We start from the raw sequence: 20,559 nt of genomic DNA, 5'->3' as shown, positions 1-20,559 counted from the left end.
TACAGCCATAGCACTTGCCGAAATTTTTGTTAAGTAGTGAGACTCCATGGCATACCAAATTCGGTGATAAGTGATCGTGACCCGCTGTTTATGAGTTCGTTCTGGCCGGAGTTCTTTAAGATGCAGGGAACTAAATTAAAAATGAGCACAAACTATCATCCGTGGACAAATGGACAAACTGAAGTAACAAATAGATATATTGAAACCTACTTAAGGTGTTTCATCTCAGATCAACCCAGAGATTGAGTAACATGGCTGCCATGGGCAGAATATTGGTTTAACACCAATTATCATGAATCTATGAGAACGACACTTTTCGAAACCGTTTATGGACGTCCACCACCAAAGATTGTGCAAGTCATTCAAGGAGAGGTGAGAGTGGAATCAGTCCAAAGAGATCTCTTGGACCTAGATGAGGCTTTGCGTCAGTTAAAGAGCCAGTTGCTGAGAGCTCAGGATAGAATGAGAACTCAAGCAAATATTCATCGGAAAGAAAGGAAGTTTGAAGTGAGAGATATGGTTTTCTTGAAGCTAAAACAGCACCGCTAGAAATCATTAACAAGCAGAATCAGTCCTAAGCTTAGTGTCAGGTATTATGGGCCATTTGAGATTAAGGAGAAAATAAGAGAAGTGGCATATAAGCTCAATTTGCCTCCAACCTTGAAGAGTAATCCTGTATTCCACGTATCATTGCTGAAGAAAGTTGTGGGAGATTATAAAGTGGAAAATGAATTACGTATAGGACTTGAAGATGATCGAGTTGGTATGATTGAACCTCAAATTATTTTAGCCACGTGTAACATTACAAAGAGAGGAGAAACACTGTGGTCAGTATTAGTGCAGTGGAAAGGCAAAACTGTTGGAAGAGGCTACGTGGGAAGATGAGGTGGGTATCCGGAGTCAATTTCTAGAGTTAAGCCTGGAGGACAAGGCTTTATTTCAAGGGGGAAGTGTTGATACAGACCCAAATGCATATGGGCCTAATGAGCCATTGATCCAAGAAGCTAATACATGTAGATGGGAAAGGATGTATGAGAGGAAGAAAACTAGAAAAAGTGACGTGGCAAGCTATGAGAAATAGGTTGGTTAGATGAGAGAGAAAAAGGGGGGGATCTCCATTGTATTTAGAATCAGGCGTGGGGACCATTGAGAGGATTCTGTTTTGTTGATTGTTTTGGGTAGAGGGCCATTGTGGTTGCTCTAAAGGAGCTTACGCTCTAGGCAGTGGGATTTCTTATCCTTCTGTATTTCTTGCTTTCAATCAAATAGAATCAGTTCGTCATTTCTTCTTATTTGCTGTGCGTTCTCATTTTTATTAAGTTGAGTTCCCTATTAACACCACAAAGGAGATACACTCTTTAGACCTAGCTTGGAAATCTTAATTGGCCAGCTGTGAATGAAAATCTTCACTAGCTTGAGGGGAGTCTTGAGAGAATCTTAGTATTAGGAATTACTGAATTAGCAATCAATGGAACAAGCAGTAAATATTGTAAATTGACTGTAATGTTCTTGTATCTTGATTATTAGGTACTGTAGGTTAGGAGTAAGTTCATCTCTCTCAAGGGATAAAAAAGTGATGAAAATAATTAATGACAGCCACAGGTGAAACTGATACAAGGGAGGTTAAAAGAATCAAAAGTAACAAAAATGCATCTGTTCAATATGATACCTTCCAATTGGGTGAGTAGTACCCTTTTCCATAGCTGCAGCAACAGCGAGAGCTTCTTTTTCACAGGTGGGAATGCAACATGAAGAAATGTTTGATCCATTGTTTCTTACATGATGACCATAAATGGGCTCAATTGCCTTGAATACAAGTCCACCAGTTGTTAACGTCCCTGTTTTGTCAAATGCAATAGTATGACAAGAAGCTAGAGCATCCAGAACATGTCCACCTTTGAGTAATATCCCCTGCAAATTGAGATAACTGTCAAACCCACAATAAAAGAAGCAACCTACGCTTTTTTTTAGAAAAATTTGAATACTTTATACTTCACTCAGGCCAACAAACATAAACCATGTGAAGGACTTAAATGATGTAAAAAATAAGAATAATTACAAGATAATCAAATTATTCCCTCCAATTCAGTCTATGGCGCATGAATACTTCAAAATTGGCAACATATTTGTATCATACCCGCACCAAATACTCAATATGTGTATCATATAGCTACCCAAGTATCAAAGCTTGATTGCATTATCTTCTAGTCTCTTACTATACATTTTTCTTTGGATAATAAGGGAATTGCTAGCATAACTTATAATAGATAGTATACCAGCAGGATTTTCAAAGGTCAGAGTTATAATTCTTGCAAATATAATGATGAACACAGATGAAGAACATGAAATCATATTAATGGTGCATATACTTCATAATTGAAACACTAGAATAACACTTGATCAGTAATTAGTAAAAGGAAAAAACTAAAAGAATTGAATAGAAATTTCATATATGATGTTAAATTTGAAATATATTCAGACGTTGTGTATTTAGACACTCCATGTAGCTAATTGATACCTTTCTGGCACAGGAGCTGATTGCTGTTGCATATGCCAAGGGGGCCACAGCCAAGGCACAAGGTGATGCTGCCACCATAAGCCCTAAGGCTCGGTAAATTGAACCTCTGCAAGCTACATCAATCAGAAACTAAATAAGCTGACATATGAGAGTTAGAAAATATTTAGATATTGTTAGACCTTTAATTAGGAAAGTATATGTTAGGAAAAATAAAAGTGGGGCCCAGGTCAGAAAAAAATATTAACTGACTCTGATGTAACTGTTACAATGGTTTTTACTAATTGAGAATAAATAGGACAAAGGAAAGTGGAGGGGGGCGGGTATGGAGTTAGTCACCTAGGTTTGGGCTAGGAGAGATCGGGCTCTCAAATTCCTGTAAGTGATACTGTTGTAATCATTTTTTTCCTGTGTGGGGTACCAAATCCCTAACTCAGAGGTTCAACACCAATAATACACAATTCTTTTCTTGATTCCGTTTTTTGTTCTTCTTTCTTTGGTCTAGTTCTATCGGATATGCAACAACATATTTTAGGATACTATTTCCTTTTTTCATAAAAACAAAATGGAGAACACAGGCATTGAGAACTTTATAAAATTAGTGATTTTGGCTGTAGTATAACATTAATATATATGTAGGAACTTCATAAGACTTTAGTACCACTTGTACAACCGTGATACACCCCTGCCCAAGTCTATCACTATCAAAGACAGACATAAGAGCTAGTGTATGGAGGCACAAGACGGCTGCATGTGTATGAAAGGAAGAATAGGGAGGGTGGAAAAAATGTGAGGGAGAGGAGTGTGAAAGGCGTAGGAAAGATTTAAGAAATGGTAATGTTTTGGGGAGCAGTGAGATATTCTGTGTAGCTGCAGAACCTCCCTCGTAACTTTTGTTCTTTTCCCTACACTTGATGATTTCAGTCAAAAGGCTACCACTGTGTGAAACTTTTAAGGAGCTTCATCTCCATTATTTTCTACTTTAATTCCAATTTTTTCTCAAATGATTACTAAAGGAGAAGAGTAAAAGGAAATGGCATATAGTATACTTTAAAAATTTATAAACAATGTTATGCAACACTACAAGAGTAAAAGAATTCAAAAATTACCAGAAGTACTAATGAATGGCCACTTAAATACAAGTGGCCCAATAACAGCAATAGCAACTGATAACACCACAACAACTTTGCTATATTGTTCACCAAATTCATCGAGCCACCTTTGAAGTTTAGGTTTATTTGACTGTGCTTCTTCAGTCAATTGAACAATTCTGCTGAGAGTTGATTCCTTCCATGTTTTTGTTACCTGATCAATTAATTTTGTACCTTGTGGTCAGTTTCCAACAAAATCACACGTTAAACAGGACAAGCCCCAATTCAGAAACAAGATGAAGTGTTGAACAAGACTAACTAACACTAGCAACCTAGCATCAATCTCTAGCAAGTTATCCATACATATCTAAGAACTAGCAATGAAAACAAAAATTCTCAAACCTAGATATGATTAATGACGTGAAACTCGCAATTAATAACCAAAAATATAATAAAGAAATTTATTTCCAGCTGAACCATACAACAACTCTAATTAATCAATAACTCCACCAACTCAAGCCATCATCTCAATCACCACCTACCAATGGCAGAACTAGAGAAGTTTACAGTTATACTACTAAATAAAGTGTTGAGAAGGAAGAGGAACAAGAGACATAAGATGAATCCGTGTGTTTAAACTACACAGCAGAATATATATTTATAATAAGAAACATTAATACAAGAATTAAATAAGAATATATAGTTACCTAATTATCGCAAGAGTAATGCTAGCAACACACTCTTTAACACATATTGACTAAAATTTATTGAAAACTAAAAAAATCATTAGGAGTGAGAGAGTATGACCTACATGATTTTTGTAATTTTCAATAAATTTTAGTCAATAATTTTCGATAAATTTTAGTCAATAACAAAAAGAGTGTGTTGTGTGTTGCTAGCATTACTCTTACCGCAAATACAAAAAAATAATCTTCTCTATTTACAGCATTACTATAATTACATGTTTGTAACATAAATAATCAGAAAACCATCATCAAAAGTGTAACAAGATTAATTATACTACTGTAGCCTCTGCCACCTTTTTATTACTATTGATTCCCACCCATTACACCAAGAGTTTGACCTTATTCTTTTAACTGAATCATCCATCACCATCATGATAAGTCACCAAATTATCATACATTCCAGCTACAATTACTGCCATTGCCATTTCTGTTGTCAAACTACCAACATTATTAGCACTTTTTCCAACGTAAATATGAACGCAAAACTTAGAAATTTAATAAAATAGACAATAATTGCTGAAATACCCTAACATTGATGTGCAACATACCTTCACAATTATCCTCCCATCTAAGTTCCTTGCACCACCAGGAATTCTATCTCCAGCTTGGGCCTCCAAAGGTTTGACTTCCCCTGTCAAGTGCTCGATAGTAATTGTGGCACTGCCTTGGAATACTTCACAATCTACTGGCACAGACTAATCACAATACCATCCCCATTATACTTCAATAGTCTGCTGTGTAAAACTTGAAATTCCAAATTGTTCATGTATGAGCTTGTAGGAGTCTGTGTTGTGTACTAGAATATACTTGAGGTTTTAATGAAAATAATACTATGTTGTTATTTTTATATATTTATTTATTTTTCTCTTTTAGGGGAAGGGTAGGGTTAATAATGTAAAAGAATCCTATATTAAGAGAAAAAGGAGACGTAGAACATGAGGACAAGGAATGCTCCCAAAACAACAGAGGAAAAGAGACATTGGATTTTACTATCTAATGAAAACACAATATTGCAAGGGAGTTGACTGAAGATAACTACTGAACTGTGAGAAGATTAGCAGGCAGTCTTTCCAAAATAAATTTTCCAATTGTTGCTCCGTAATGTTTTCAGACCACAGTGATATAAGTACTATAAAATTGTCAAAAACAATATCCTTCATAGGCAGTTGACCACATGTTTTTAGATGCATTTTAACATCCTTAGACTAATTAGATGTCTTGAAAAACATTTATACTACCAAACTAATTTCACAACTTAATTTGATTCAGGGTGCACACTTGACTTGGTAAATCTGTTTGTACCAAAGAAAGATAATATATACCACTGAAGCCCATTAGTTAAAATATCTCAATAGTTTAGGGCTTCAATGCACACAAGACAAAATTACTTATAGTTTAAAATATTTCTTTCAATTTTTGGATACGTATAATGTTCTATATAAATTTTTTAATCATAATTTATTTATTTTGGTATATTGTAATGAATTCCAGTTAATGATTGCAGTAAAAACTTCTTATCTATTTTGAAAGCCTCTAAAACCAACAAAAGACAACTGACATGATTTAACCTTCCTCTAGAATATGAAGAAAATTTTAGTAAAATTGAACCAATTCAAATTTCAAAATTGTTGGAGGCAACAAATGTACTAAAAAACTTACCTCACCAGCCCCAACCAGAATATATGATCCTACAGTTACATCATGCACAGGAACCCTCTGGTATGCCAAGTCGAATGTTTTGGGAAGTTTATCATCATTCGTATCTAGAACAAGGGCAAAATCTGGATTATTTTCTTTCAACTCTTTAACATCAACCATTGAACGGCTGGTGAAATACTCTTCGGCTGCAGACACCATGCACGTAAGAAAATCTACACTGAATCGTGAACCTTACTTTGTTAAACGCATTTCAACGATAGTGTTAGTTCTATTACTAGCTCACCTATGTGGGCGAGATTAAACATGGCAAGAAGTAACCCTCCTTCCAAAGAGTTTCCCATGAATATGGACGCAAAAGCTGCCATTGCCATTAATACATGGATGTTCACCTTTCCACCACTAATCTCAATAAGAGCATCAAGCGATGCAGAAACCTGATACGAACACACGCAGGGTGTAAAAATAGTCAGAAAGAAGCAAGAAATAGAGCAAAAAGAGAATGGAGGGAGATATTGTTTGGTACCCCAACAAAAGGAAAGGCGACGAAGATGAGAGAATTTTGGAAAGGCTTGACGAGGGGCTTGGGCAAGGTATGAGGGCAAATGGCGGCGACGACAAATAAAGCGGCGGAGAAGCAGCAGAGATGCAAGTGCTCCCTCAGGACATTTGCCAAGTCCATCCATCTGGTGGCTTTGGCGAACGCGATAATCGCTCTTTGAGGCCCTGTAAGATTAGTGCCATCGATGCCGTGCGAGTGGTGATGGTGGTCATGGTCGTGTTCATGGTCGTGGTTCTGATCAGTGTGATTGTGATTGTGATGGTGATAGTGATGGTGGTGGTTACTGGTGGATTCAGCGACGCAACGAAGCCTGTGGTGATGGAGAATGAGAAATTTGGAGGAATACAAAGGTTTGATTGAAATTGGGGGCGAGCGAAGAGAGAGCTTGGAGGATCGAATTCTCGTAGCTCTGGTGTAAATATGAAGCGGTTGGAATTTGGTAGAGGGGATTGGATAAGTAACCGCTTCCATCTTGAGATTGGAACTTGGAAGAGGAGATACTTCAGGCCATCGTCGTTGAAAGAAAAGTGAGAGAGAGAGAGAGAGAATCAGAGACCTTTGGCTCTGGCGCAGTGGTTAATTCTTGTTCCGGTCCTTCACTCACTCTGGGACACTAAGGCGTGAAAATGAACCATTAAGTTCGTCGTTACTCTTCACGCCATCCCCACCACATAGTGTGCTCATTCCAATAGTTTGGGTACGCTGCTGTGAGGGCCGTCCCTGGTAAGTAATCGGTAAATTTTAGTGGGAGGCCTAACTAAAAGGAATGATTCCGTGAAAACTCTGAAATTATAATACTACACCATTTTAATTTTTCTTTTTCATTGATAAAAGACGGGTACAGGAAGGAAAATAATTATAAATAAAAACACATTAAATATGGCAACTTGAGTTCATTAAACGATAACGTAATATTATGTTCTTCTAATCTTAATCACCAAATCTATGATTTTTCATTTCATTTTACAAAACTTATGAAGATACAAAAACATGTAAAAGGGAGAAGATCTGTTTAACCTAAGTTTTTTTATTTATTTTTTGCTACTTCAATTAATTGTAAAAGTTTCAGCATATTTTTACTCTTTAATTATTAAATAATTTTAAAAGAAACAGTAAAAATAATGTAAAAATCCATCTTTTCATTTTTAAATAAATATTTAAAGGAAAAATAAAATAAAAATGAAATATTTTATAATTATAAAAAAATGTAAAAAATTAAACTAAACATACTTGTACTTTTTTTCACTCAGTTTGTGTGCAACCCGGTTAAAAATGGGTCGGTCTAGCCCCACAACATTATTATTCCAGGCCAGCAATAAAACAACCAAGCCAAACTAGATTTCACTAGTCACTATTTTTGCTCATCCCAGACCTAAAATGGTCATAATAGAAACATCTATCAGAGTCATCAAAGGTTTCAACTGTATAGCATTTGCAAGATACGTAAACTTGAAAAATCAAAGAATGAATTAGTCAATGTTCTTAAAGTTACAACAACAATGGAGTTTCTGCCCTGAATTTTTCAAGGGAAAGATGACATTTGTCTACATGCCAATCAGTAAGAATACAACAGATGAAGACTACATTGTATGTTGCTTCTCATTCATCCTTCCCCTTTCCTTTTCCTTCGGAGACTTTGATGCCATCGTATGCTGAATGAAAGAAGGTACTTTGATTCTTCTGCAAAAACCTGCAATGAGTTTATTTACCAAATCAACAGCAGTAGCAAAACCCTATACAGAAACATAACAATCAAAATAAACTTTTACCCTATTGAGCCTGAGGAAGAAATGAATTCCCCAACCAAAAGGGGAAGAATGTAAGGGAATTACGGTGGGGAACGTACTGTACTGATTTATTCACTTAATCACCAAAATATGACATCATCACCTCATATCGGTATGTAAATGGGGATAAAGTAAAATTTCTGACATTATGTTCCAAGAAGAATGCTAGCAACATGTTCTCTAATACACTATTTACTATTGACTAAACTTTATTGAAAACTACAAAAATTATGTAAGTCTCATTCTTTCTCACTCCTAAATTAATATTTTATCTCATACTTTTTTAATTTTCAATAAATTTAAGCCAATAATGAAAAGAATGTTAGAGAGAATGTGTTGCTAGCATTACTCTATATTCCAAATCCTTGCATCTAGAAAAGCTCACCTGTTCATCCTTTACACAGATGTGGATCTCAAGATGTATGTGGATGACATTCGTTTTTATCACAGAATGACAGCATATTAATAGATCATTATGAAATAATTTGTACATGGCAGCATACTTCTTTCTTTTCCAGGATAACAAAGCAGCAAAAGCCTGAGCTGATTGAAAATAAAATAAAATAATACAACCAAAGTCCCTACCTAACAGATAGGAATTAAAATTGAATTTTTAATCTCTAGCTGGAAATTTAATTAGATGGTAATGCCATCATGAGCCGTAGACAAGGTTAGGAAGACTAGATGTACTAATTACTAAATACATTAGTATATATGAATGAATGTGACAGTTTCACCATATTTCGGCTGAGAGCACTAGTGCAGTATGCCAGTGTGTATCAGAACACTTCAAAAAGTAAAGAGAATTCAATAAGGATTCAGGACAACAGTATTTAATTTTCTAAATATAATGAATTAGGCTTTTGGTTTTTACTTGAGAAAGTCGAGCAATTTCTGCTGCAAGCGATTCAATGTTTCCTCTTCAATATTCACATAAGCCAAAAGCTCAGGTAACTTGACTGCAAGCACAATGAAAGATCTATAATTGTTTTGCAGAACATATTATGAAAAATCCAACAGGTATGTGGATCTAGGTAATGTTAAGTACCAGATTGTAATGGCTAGAAATACAAATTCAAACATTAATGGATTGGAACCCAAAACTAAATTCTTGCAACTTGCCAGGAAACATTAAAGATAAGAAATGTTAAAATTTTACAGCTACATAAAAAGTTCAGGTAACTCAATACCAGATGATTATTTAGTAGATATCACATTAATGGGATCAAAATTGAAAATTCCACATAATATTAAATACTAAGAGAGGTTAAAATTTTATACTTTCATCAAATAAAGATGACAGCATTCTTCCAATACTAAATCAAAAAGAACCCACAAAAGAAACAAGAAAAAAATACCCCAAGACAAAACGAAAGCACAAGTCCACACACACTTGAGCAGCAAAAAGCAATAAACATACCAAAGAGGCGTAATAAATGTTCAGCCCCATATATGGTTGAAGGAGATACATTATCAACAATTGCTTCACTATATTGCTTGCGTTCCTTTTTGTATAAGAGCATCATAGGCAATGCTTTATCAAAATAACATCTTATTCCTTTCAAAATTTCTCCTATTGAATCAGCTGCCCTGTATTCAAGAGAAAGTAATGTGTCCACAGTTTACTCGAGGTACTTTATATTGAATTTTTAATTTATCAATCATTTCTTACATGCCATCCTTCTTTGATTTGTAGTCAAGGTACTTTGTCAGAATTTCATCAACAGTAGGTGAACGAGGAAGTTTTACAAGCTGCAGGGACCAATATCAACAAATCAACACAATATGGGCTGGTTCATACATTAAAATATGGCTTAATTTTTTAAAGTGATAGCTAAACATTAAAAGGTTAAACAACCAATCAGTGCTTTGGAACCAAAACAATGCCATCGACAAACTTTGTAAGCCAGAAAGAAAAGCTCATGTATTCCTTGTGGAGAACATGGGTGGGGCAGCAATCTAATAGTTCAACCATAGAATTTGACTGCAAAAAATATCTTTACTTTGCACAGAAAATTAAGAAATCAGAATATTTGCATTTCAATACAAGGTATGATAACACACCAGAACCAGAAAAACTAAGCAGATTGTGGGGCAAGGAAGTCTAAATAAAGATTATTGTTGCTAACTTGGTTAAATCCAAATTGTTCATTTCCAAATCAACATAAGACAGACTGGATATGAGGATGGCATCACAGCCTTTTGTTGACTTGTTTCAGTGGAAAACTGTCCAGCACTTCCACCCTTATGGGTCAGACTATGTACCCATCAAAATCAACATTCTGAGGGTACAAGAAGATGCAAAACCAAAAAGAAAGAAATTATTCAAGTTTGAAGAGTTCTGGGTCAAAGAGGAAGGCTGCATGGATTGCTTCAGGAATGCTTGAAAGAGACCAGGAATCAATTTAACAGAGGCTGGAAGCCACTAGAGAAGCCATCACTTTTTTGTACTGAAGTGGGTAACCATCATAGGAAAGATTAAGGATGTGAAGAAAAAGTTACAAACAGCACCAAGGTGGAATCCAGACCAAGAGAGCATAAAGAGAAGAAAGGACTTGGAAAATTCTATGGAGGCAATGTTCATGTGCAACATGGCTCCAAGAAGGAGATAAAAAAACCAGTTTTTTCCATCAAAAAGCCAATGCTACAGATGTGCAACCATAATAGACAATCCCAGATAGCAAAGCAGCGCAGCTGACCCAAAAACACTATAGCAGAACAACGAATAGTAGGATGACCGCTATTATAAAAATTTAAAATGCTATAGTTGCATAAAAAATGAGTAAGTAGAAGATGGGAGCATTTAGGGTTCAAGAGTACCGAGTTTGAATGATAAAACGACATGCAGAAATTGACAATGTAAAGGGAGAGTGAAATCCCAAAATTGCCACCCTTAAAAACCTTCTAATGTCAAATAAACAAGGGTAAATTTGACATTTCTGTCATGCATCAAATAGCAGCTGCCTGTCGCGATTTTCTGCAATTTTGGCTGTGATTCACACTGCTCCAGCAACTAAACTGAATCGTGGCACTATGCACTTGGAATAGTGGTAGGGAGCTGCTATGCTGCGATAGCAGCAGCTATTGACTACTACGTGTACAATCAGATCAATCGTATTAAAAATGAAGAATGAAACTAGGTCAAACAGCAAAGTAATAGAAGTTGCTCTACAATCATATTATTTTCAGCACTGTTCTCCCCATTAATATAGTATATGAAATGTGATCAAGGATAAAATCACTTCACATATGGAAGAGTACGTCCTAGACCATCCCTTCATTGAAGAATAAGTAAAACAAGCACTGCTCCCATCAAGGAAATTGGACCTGATGGGTTTCCTGCTCTCTTTTACCAAAAATATTGGAGCCTAGTAGGAAAGAATGCAACCCACATGGCTCTAAACATCCTCAACAATAACACAGGGCCAGCAAGTATTAATAAAAGCTTCATTTCCTAGGTAACAAATTAAAAAACCAAAATGCCCCAAGGACCTGAGACCTATTAGCTTGTGCATGTACATTATCATGAAACTAGTAACTAAGTGCATATCAAATATGCTTAAACCTTATCTAAATGATTTTGTTTGCAAGGAACAAAGGGATTTTATCCCAAGGAGGCTTATAAGAGACATCGTCTAGCTGAATTTTGAAACATTCCATCATATGAAGAAAAGAAAGGGTGGATAGGGAACTATAGCATTGAAACTAGACATATCTAAGGCTATATACAAGGTGGAGTTGAACTTTTTGGAGGATGTCCTAAGGCAATGAACTTCTCTATTCAGTTTTTTTATTTAATCATGATATGTGTTTCCACGGTCTCACACTCAATCCTCCTTAATGGGCAGCCCCAACAATGGTTTGTCCCTCACAGAAGATTAAGATAAGGAAACAACCTCGCTATCCCCTTACTTGTTCATTTTGTGCGCAGAATGTTCTTTCAAGTATGTTATCTGTACAAATAGAGAGGGAGAAGATCCAAAGAGCAGTGTTGTTAAACCCCATAGCAGAATGGTGCAGCGGATTTTGAGCCATATGCCATTCACCATCCAATTTTGTGTTTTACATCATTGTCTGCCATTTAAGGTCTTGTGGCTGCCATAGCCACGGCACACCATGGCTAGCTACAGCAGCCATGAAGAAAATAGACTCTTTTTTTTTTCTCCTTTAGTCATTTTCTAGAAGGTCCAATTAGGGTTTTTAAGGGCCTATTTCGTCCATAGTCATCATACGATATCCCATTCTTCTCCTTACTCCCCGCTCCTGCTACCACACCGGCATCCACTGTGTAACCATCAACGACCACGAATTGAGTACTTTATATTTTATTTTTCTCTTTTGTTCTATTCTTTTTTTTTTACTCATTTCCTCTTTTCTTTCTAGGTACTTGCTGTGGTACCTATAAACTTAAGAGGGTATAGAATTCGAAAAAAAGTAAAAGGTTGGAAGGAAAAAACACTTTCTAGTGTTAGGAAGGAAACCTCGCTGAAATCTATGGCCCAGGCTATACTGACATATGTGATGAGTTCTTTCAAGATCCCAGTTTCAGCATACAGAGACATGTCATCCTTGCTAGTCAGACTCTGGTGGGACCAGAAACAAAATGTAGAAAAATCCATTGGATTGACTGGAAGTCTGGAATACTCTATGCATACCTAAATCCAAGGGAGGCCTTGGTTTCAAACAGTTGGAGATCCAAGATTGGCATCAAATGAAAATACCTTGCTAAACCTTAACCAGTGTTATAATCCCAATATTTCTCAAATAAGTCTTTCTTCAAAGTGAAGATAAAGAAGGAATAAAACAAAAGGTTTAAAAGTCCTATGACGAGAACAAAAACAACAAAAGTCAAAGAAGCCCTAAATCTAATCGTGATGACTATGTTCAAGGCACCCCGCACCTGAGAATGTAGAAGAGAACTCAAAGTTAATCACTTATGTTCTAATGGAAGATTAGGGTTAATTTCAATCCTTATTTTAATTTGTATATTGAGTCAGAATTTTATGATATAATAAAATAATTTCTTATGTCTTAGGTTAGTGAGTTGGACTATATTAGTTATTAGGCCTTTTTAGAATTTTATATTTTATTATATTAAGTGGATTTAGTTATATTATTTACTAAAACTTTTTAGAATTTTTACTTAAATTATTATTATTATTATTGGGCTTGATCAATTGATTACTAAGCCTTTTAGAGTTTCACTTGTCATTATAAATATACATATTAGACTTTTAGGAAGTAACTTTAGTTTTGAATAAGAATTAAGGATTTACCGCTTTGAGAGAGTTTGTGTGCCTCTTAGAGTTCTCGGAAAGAATCACTAACTAGATCCTGTCAAGGGTTTTTCACACTGTTGTTGCGATTCTACACTAAGATTATCATTCTCTATTCTCCATTGAATTAAGTTTGTGGCACTGTCTTCTCTTGTTCTCTTCTCCATCTTTCTTTTGGTTTTCTTGATTGTTTGCATTTGAAATCTTAATTTTTGTTCTAATTATCTCACGATCATAACTCTCGTTTTATGAACCATTTTTTAGTGTTTCTTGACCTAATTGAGCTAACTCAAGGAAAGATTGCATTAATGCACATAAGAAATGCTTTGGAAGCCAAACATCCAGCCAAAAATTAAGCATTTCATAGACAGATAGGAAAGAAATATTCTACCTTGTAGAACTAATTCTCCAAAAGAGTAGAGGATCAAGAATATTGCAATCATTGCTCTGAAAACATATGTAAATCATAGAAGCATATCTTCCTAGTGTGCAATTTTAGCAAAGCTTTGTGGTTCATGTCACCTTTGTCTTTACCATAGTTGTTAATAGCGCACTATAGCAACACAAGTGCTAGTGCAATGCAGAGCGGCCATCTGCTGCCACGTCGTGGTGGTTGCAGGTGGTTCACGGCCAAAACAGGGAGAAGTCACAGGTGCAATTGTGCAATTATGGGGAAAGGAAGAAACCCTTTTCTTTTTCTTTTTTTTTTTTAAATGCGCCTTTTTTATTATTTTTAAGGGTAGAAAGGTTATTTACCCTTAATAAAACATATATTTCATCTTCCTCCACACTCTTCTTCTCTGCACGAAAAGTTGAAACCTCAACATAGCAGTTTCTCTCCTCCTCACCTACTCCATTTCGCTGGGAAATCAAATTTTCCAGCAACTCTGCTTTTCTGTTCACAAGAGAAATCAGCTTTTCCAAAGGTTCACTTACTCCATTTCGCTAGAGAGATCAGGTTTTCCGGTGTCTATTTTGCTTTTCTGTTTGAGCTCTATTATACTATTCACTAATCATTCTTGCTTTTATATTCACGATCTGTTTTGTTGTTCATCCTTTGTTTTGCTGTTCAAGCTTTGTTTAGCATTTTTTGTTTAATATAACATCTATGCTGTAATATTTTGCACTTTTACACTATTACTTGGAATGATGATTATGTAATCTTGAGAATTTCTTGAGCATCTATATTAAATTTCTGTGTACATAAATATTATAAATGCATATTATAAATTTTTAAATAACGATCATCCTACTATAAGCTATTCTGCTATAGCATTTTAGGGGTCAGCTGCTATTTACCGCTATCCGAGATTAACAACTATAGTCTTCACATATGGAAGGGGTAAACAACTGTAGACGCTGGTTGGCAACAGCCTTTCAAGTGAGAGATTCACCCAACATGGAATTGATTCTAATGATATTCTGCCTGGGCCATTTGGAAGCGCTGAAATGACATTCATTTCAAGAACAAACACCTAATCTAGAAGAGTTGAATATGGACTACATTTTTAAGGACTGGCAGAGTGAAAATATAACTGGCAATTCCCAAAACCAAACAAAGTCTGTAAATGAAACTTGGAAAAAACCACCCCCAAAAGTATGAAGTTGAATGTCAATTTGGGTTGGGCAGGTCCAATTGTGGTGTTTGGCTGGGTAGTTCAGGACACTGATGGCAAGTTTCAATTGGCAGCAACGGAGTATCAGAATAACATGTGGGATCCAACTTTGGCTGAATTCCTACTCTATGGTGAAGTATCCAAGGTGGACAATGACAATGGAGTCTCTACCAAAAGAACTAAAGTGTCCATCTAACTAATTTTCCCTTGCCTCATTCCTAACACAGTCAAATGGTTTCAAATTGTTGAGTATCATGTTAAATTGTACGAGCACTGCACAATACTATCATTTAATTTCAAAAGAAATGACTTGACTCAAGGTTATGAGTTATCTCTTTCAGGCTACCGTAACCTTTACATGAAAGGTACATAAAATCTAACTCTAAATGTTCATTTTAAGCATCTATGAAAGGACAGCCACAAAGAGCGAATTCAACAACTTTCATGTACCTTATCCTGCTGTGTAACAAAGTCCCAGTCATCCACAAGCTGTTTCTTTAATGTTGCAGGAATTTGAATCTTGACAAGCTTCTCAACAGTCCCACTGCCCTTCTAATGATTAGAAAACCACAGTGAAAAGAATATTTTCAACTAAAAGGTATAGTGGCCAAAATGAGAAATTCCCATCAAATCAAATATCAAACAGGAAGGGTATTCCATGTTAAGGAAACAGAAGAAAGATTGAACTCCAAATTTCGTCATCTTATTATTACTTATAGTTTCAGCCTTAATTTAAAACAACTGATATGCATTTTGGTATTTTGTCTTTATCTTATGAAGTGCAAAATGAAAACAGGTAAGCAAAGCAATAATTTATTATATGAAGAGAATTTCAATGCAAATGGTAATTTTCCAGGATTTTAGAAATAAAAGAAACATGCAAGCATATAATTAAACCACAATATAAACCAAACCTCAACTCCTGCATCATTCTTTCGTTTCTTCCCTTTTGACACTGCACAGTATATGATATATTAAACTTATTAGCACATACAAGTCATAATATGGCAGGAAAATAGAACACACCAGTTTGAAAGTTGAAACTCAACAAATCAACAACATTGCATTCAAATGAGAATTTGAGAGGTCCAACTGGCTAATTACTGCATAAAAAAATGGCAAGTTTTTATATTTTAAAAGAATGCATGTCTTACATTTTTGTATTTTACTACTTTTAATGTAAGAAATGTTTTTTTCAAATGAAAGCATACCACATTTAGATGTTTAAAACTAATCCCAAGGGTTAATATTAACAAAATCGATAAAAAAAAATATTGGGCTAGCCTGGACCAGGCCTATATATAAATGAGATGGCCCAAGAACTAATTAAATATTCAATTCTCAAAAACAAAATAAAAAAAAAATAAAGATTCCTTACATAAAAAATGCATATAAAAATGAAAAATAATGTACAGTTGAGGAAGTCAAAAACATTAAATTTAAGTGAGAACAGACTTAAAGAAAATTCATAAAATTGCATTTGATGTTAAAATGTAATTTATTATGTAAAGGCTGGCTGGATTGCATTACTCATTCAGATTTGGCCCAAATGGAACATTTCTGGGCCAATTATTGGCCAAGCCTTGAGCAAAATAATGGCCTATAATGAACAGTAATATTGTCTGATCAGATGAAGGCAGTCATAGTTTCTATATAAAAGATCTTATTAACAAGGAAGATTGATAGAGCAGTATTTAATAAGATAAAAAATTCCGTAGATTAGGATGTGCAGCTCTGGCTTCCATTGACAACCTAAATGCATTAAGTATTGTTGCAATCAATCACATATTGAAATTCAGGTTATAATTGGAGCACATCTGTGAGAAAATAAAATGCACCAATATTTTACATAAAGCAACAAATAATGATAAGTGATGCTTTAGAAAAGAAATAATGTGGGAAAGAAAGAACGATGCCAAACAACATAAAAGGTTTTCTTAATATGAATTTTAGAAAAAGGTAATAGCCCACTTAACATATAGAGATTATTCATTATTGACTGTTATCTCTTATCAGGGCTACATCGCTAAATTGAATGCAGAGATTACAGTACTAATTCAACAATCAGCCAGTACATAATAAGCAACTATGTGGGTCACCTTTTCAGTAGAATATTAAATCCATACAAATAGAAAAAAACCACTTTAACCCAGAATACTATAAATTCACTTCTTAATATTTAAGACAAAAAAGGAATTCAATCCAATTGATCATGAAGAAAAAGGTTTATATCTATTAATCCTATATCTGCATAGATATATAAAAATATTAATGCAAAAAGGAAAGTGAAAGATTGAATTTAATGAATACCATTATTCTTGATGTCCTCTTTATCAACTTTGGCATCTGCAGAATCCAAAGCAAATGTAAAATTTTCAAGCTAACAAAAAGAAGTATCCTCAGTATAATCTTTCCAAGTCCAACAGTTCAGGAAAAAAGAGCAAAATGAGGATTTGGTCCCTGTGCAATTGTTCACATATTTTGTCAAGCATTTAAAACAGGGGAAAACTTGTTTCAATAGAATAACTTACTTACGAAGGAAGTTTGCATATCCTGTAACAATGTCAAAAGGATGTTAGAAATGTTTTAGAGCTTGTTAGGAAGGCCAAAATTGATTTTGGTCAAAGGTCACACATTTTTTTCCTATAATTAGTTTTGAAGGAAATCAAACTTTCTTTTAATGTTATCAAAACATGCTATTGTTTATACTCTATAGTAGCACTTTGCATCCAAGCACCCGATAAGTGTAGATTTTTATCTCAAACTTTTCCCTTTGGAACAGTCTAGATATCTTTTTCCGAATAAAAACTACAATCAAAATAAAATATTGACCAAAAAATCCAGAGCTCAGTTGATGAAGGCCCTTTGAGAACCTCATTAGTCATTACTCATCACACATCAAGTGAACTGGGATTAAACTAATGACAAAGACAGAACATAAGACTAATATTAAATTAATGACAATGGTCTTCCTTCTACATAAAGAATTCCAAGTTAATTCCTTACTCTGTGCCGCCTGCTACTCCAAAAACCCCTAAAGAACCAAACTAATATGGTGGCTTTAAGGTGTACAAGCAAGCGCCTTTAGTAAAATTTAAAAAGCAGTTTGACAATTGAATTTATAATCCAAACATGCTGCAAAGTAATGAAAAGAAAACCTTTTATCTTTTCAATCACAAACCAGGAGACTTCAGACCCCCTTTCCAAAAGCACATTATGCACAAGCTAGATAAGCAGAAGCTTGAAGAAACTGTCATAATAAATTGTTACCACTTGAAAGAGTGCATTACATACCCATAGAATTTTTGGCCTTTCCTTGAGTTGAACGCCCAGATTTAACATTCTTGTCTACACTTTGCTTTTTGTCTAGGGCCAGTTGTTTTGTGACATTCTCTTCAGTATGTTTCATTAAACGGTCCTCACCTACCCATTCATCCCAACTGTTGGAAATACATTGAATCCATGATAAAGATTCTGTGTAACCTTTTAGAAGTAATAATTATCATTTATAGCAAACAGTTTTGGCAAAATTAACCATAATGAAGATGATAATTCTCTCTAAAATCTATAGATCAATTACTACAAGGACCCTGTAAGCAAATTGTTACACAAGTTCCAACAAGTACAATATGCACCACTTTCAGTGCAATTTAAATGAGAATTTGCCATTGGAAATTTTCCAAGTTTTACTCTGCTTCTTACTTGATGATTTTTTACCAATTTTGGGTCACACAAGAACATCTGTAGTATTTCCGAGCACATGTTGTAAACTAAAAGATTGGACCATCATCATCATGATGTTGCAATTGTACCTCTATTACTTGAAATGAAACAAAGGAAAGATAAGAAACTCACTTTTTATTCCAGCCCTGCAAAATAGTAAGTAAAGCAACCAAAAGTCAATAGCATATCCTGTAATCACATGAAAGTTTCAAATTAACATTTTAAGTGATTCTAGTCCTAGATTTCAAATCTCTCAAGCTAAAACATTAATTTGACAAGTTTAATTAAGGAACATTCCAGAGATGAAGTAACTGATAGAAACGACTAATGTTCTTAAAACAAGATCTATAAGGAAAGAAATATTATGCCTGAACTTACAAGGTAGTGAACAAAGTATCTCCATTCATTCTTTCTGATCTCAGCCTTTTGCACCTGACGATCAAAGCATGCAGTAACTTAGGTCAAAATTTCAAAAAGATAAATGGAAAAAAGATTTATTAACACACTCCACCTAAATAGTGATTAATTACTATTTACTATGAATCCTTACATTAGGTAAACAAAATAAATAAAGACATAAATTGAAAAGGGTAATTTCTGTGGTGTCCTTAAAGATTAAAAGGGAATTCTATGCTTGATACGTGGAATAATCATTACTGTTAATGTTATATTTAATATGTAATATAGATAGTGGAGTTACCAGTTCATTTGAAAAAGACATAAATACCCTTTAATTTTTAAGGTATCAGAACTATTATAACCGTTAATTTAAGATAAGTATAAAATGTCCTTTCAAGATAGCAAGCATCAATGAAATAACCAGAATTATACTCTCAATTCAACATCTCACAGCAACCTTACGTTTTATAATGACAGGAAAAGCGGATATACCATATACCAATCCCAGGAGCAAACATTAAATCAATCACACATAAGAAAAATTATAGGTAATACAATAAAATAACCAGTATTTTTACATATTAAAGTAAAAGAGAGAAACTAGGGAAAATGATGAGAAACCGTGAAAGACCTTTCGAAACTTATCCTTAACAAGAAAAACCGTTAAGTCACAATTCAGTCAAAGCAAGAAGAATTGGCTATTTTAACAAACAAATAGAATTAAGAACACAAAAACAATAACCAAATCCCTAACACAGAAAAAGCCCAGTGCGGGACGATCACTAGGCAGTGAGCAACTGTAAAGGTTCCGTTTCCTTACGGTTACGAAATTGCTAAATTCCAAACGAGAAACAAGAACAAGAAAATCGAGAGAACAAAACATCGAAAGACAATTTTTAATAGGAAAAGGAAAGCGAGAGGCAAGAGGTGCCTTGGCTTCGTAGATGCGAGGGCCATGGTAAGCGAGTACTTTCTCGCCCTCGGAGTAGAAACTAGAATTTGATGGCTGAACATCGCCGGCGGAGGCGTCGCCGGAGGTGGCGGAATCGTCCTTGGACGAGTTGCCCATGGTGGAGTTCGAGCGAGCAAAATGGAACTGGGCGGGAACCGGAAACGACACGCTGTTCGAGAACAAAACCAGTGCCTATTCGACCGATTGGGGACCGTTTTTGGATTTTTCGGTCGTTT

The 20,559-nt window shown here is 35.0% G+C and overlaps 2 protein-coding genes across 8 annotated transcripts in view; both read right to left on the bottom strand.

The window, feature by feature from the left end:
- LOC113858806 (probable cadmium/zinc-transporting ATPase HMA1, chloroplastic) overlaps positions 1 to 7,346 on the bottom strand; it is a 17,703-nt gene extending 10,357 nt beyond the window's left edge. Inside the window, exons 1-7 of one of the 5 annotated variants that reach the window (XR_003503444.1) lie at positions 6,535 to 7,283; positions 6,295 to 6,445; positions 6,012 to 6,196; positions 4,901 to 5,047; positions 3,625 to 3,820; positions 2,519 to 2,631; positions 1,670 to 1,911 (exon numbers count right to left, since the gene is read on the bottom strand). Coding sequence is in view for 4 of the 5 variants with exons in the window: in XM_027491561.1 (XP_027347362.1) it covers positions 1,670 to 1,911; positions 2,519 to 2,631; positions 3,625 to 3,820; positions 4,901 to 5,047; positions 6,012 to 6,196; positions 6,295 to 6,445; positions 6,535 to 7,041 (1,541 nt within the window). In the remaining variant the exon portion in view is untranslated. Of the gene's footprint in view, positions 1 to 1,669; positions 1,912 to 2,518; positions 2,632 to 3,624; positions 3,821 to 4,900; positions 5,048 to 6,011; positions 6,197 to 6,294; positions 6,446 to 6,534 lie in introns of all 5 variants that reach the window. The other 4 variants (XM_027491561.1, XM_027491562.1, XM_027491563.1 and 1 more) reach the window with 4 other exon arrangements.
- Positions 7,247 to 20,559, bottom strand: LOC113858807 (protein MRG1). Of its 3 annotated transcripts, XM_027491567.1 has the most exons (12): positions 20,303 to 20,524; positions 19,351 to 19,404; positions 19,105 to 19,118; positions 18,544 to 18,689; positions 17,560 to 17,595; positions 16,164 to 16,204; positions 15,700 to 15,801; positions 10,030 to 10,109; positions 9,778 to 9,947; positions 9,232 to 9,316; positions 9,095 to 9,144; positions 7,867 to 8,260 (listed from the first exon to the last, which is right to left on the bottom strand). In XM_027491567.1, the coding sequence occupies exons 1-11, from the start codon at positions 20,438 to 20,440 to the stop codon at positions 9,114 to 9,116; spliced, it is 897 nt and encodes a 298-aa protein (XP_027347368.1). In that variant the 5' UTR covers positions 20,441 to 20,524; the 3' UTR covers positions 7,867 to 8,260; positions 9,095 to 9,113. The 3 variants fall into 3 exon arrangements, with proteins under 3 accessions (XP_027347366.1, XP_027347367.1, XP_027347368.1); XM_027491565.1 differs by lacking the exon at positions 9,095 to 9,144 and having other exon boundaries at positions 7,247 to 8,260; positions 20,303 to 20,559; XM_027491566.1 differs by lacking the exon at positions 9,095 to 9,144 and having other exon boundaries at positions 7,247 to 8,260; positions 15,700 to 15,798.

The sequence above is a fragment of the Abrus precatorius genome, unplaced genomic scaffold, assembly GCF_003935025.1.
Source record: "Abrus precatorius isolate BTA unplaced genomic scaffold, Abrus_2018 Scaffold2, whole genome shotgun sequence".
In the NCBI taxonomy this organism is placed as follows: domain Eukaryota; kingdom Viridiplantae; phylum Streptophyta; class Magnoliopsida; order Fabales; family Fabaceae; genus Abrus; species Abrus precatorius.
Note: the sequence above shows the minus strand (reverse complement) of the source record. Positions and strands in the feature narration are given on the sequence as shown.

Bases quoted from the DNA above. Each gene is read 5' to 3' on its own strand.
- LOC113858807 (XM_027491565.1), bottom strand. From the start codon at position 20,440: ATGGGCAACTCGTCCAAGGACGATTCCGCCACCTCCGGCGACGCCTCC. The intron at 10,110-15,699 runs GTACATGAAAGT...TGGTCCCTGCAG, and splicing joins TTGTTACACAGCAGGATAAG to CTTGTAAAACTTCCTCGTTC. The intron at 8,261-9,231 runs GTAAAAACCAAA...AACTCATTGCAG, and splicing joins AAATTGCTCGACTTTCTCAA to GTTTTTGCAGAAGAATCAAA.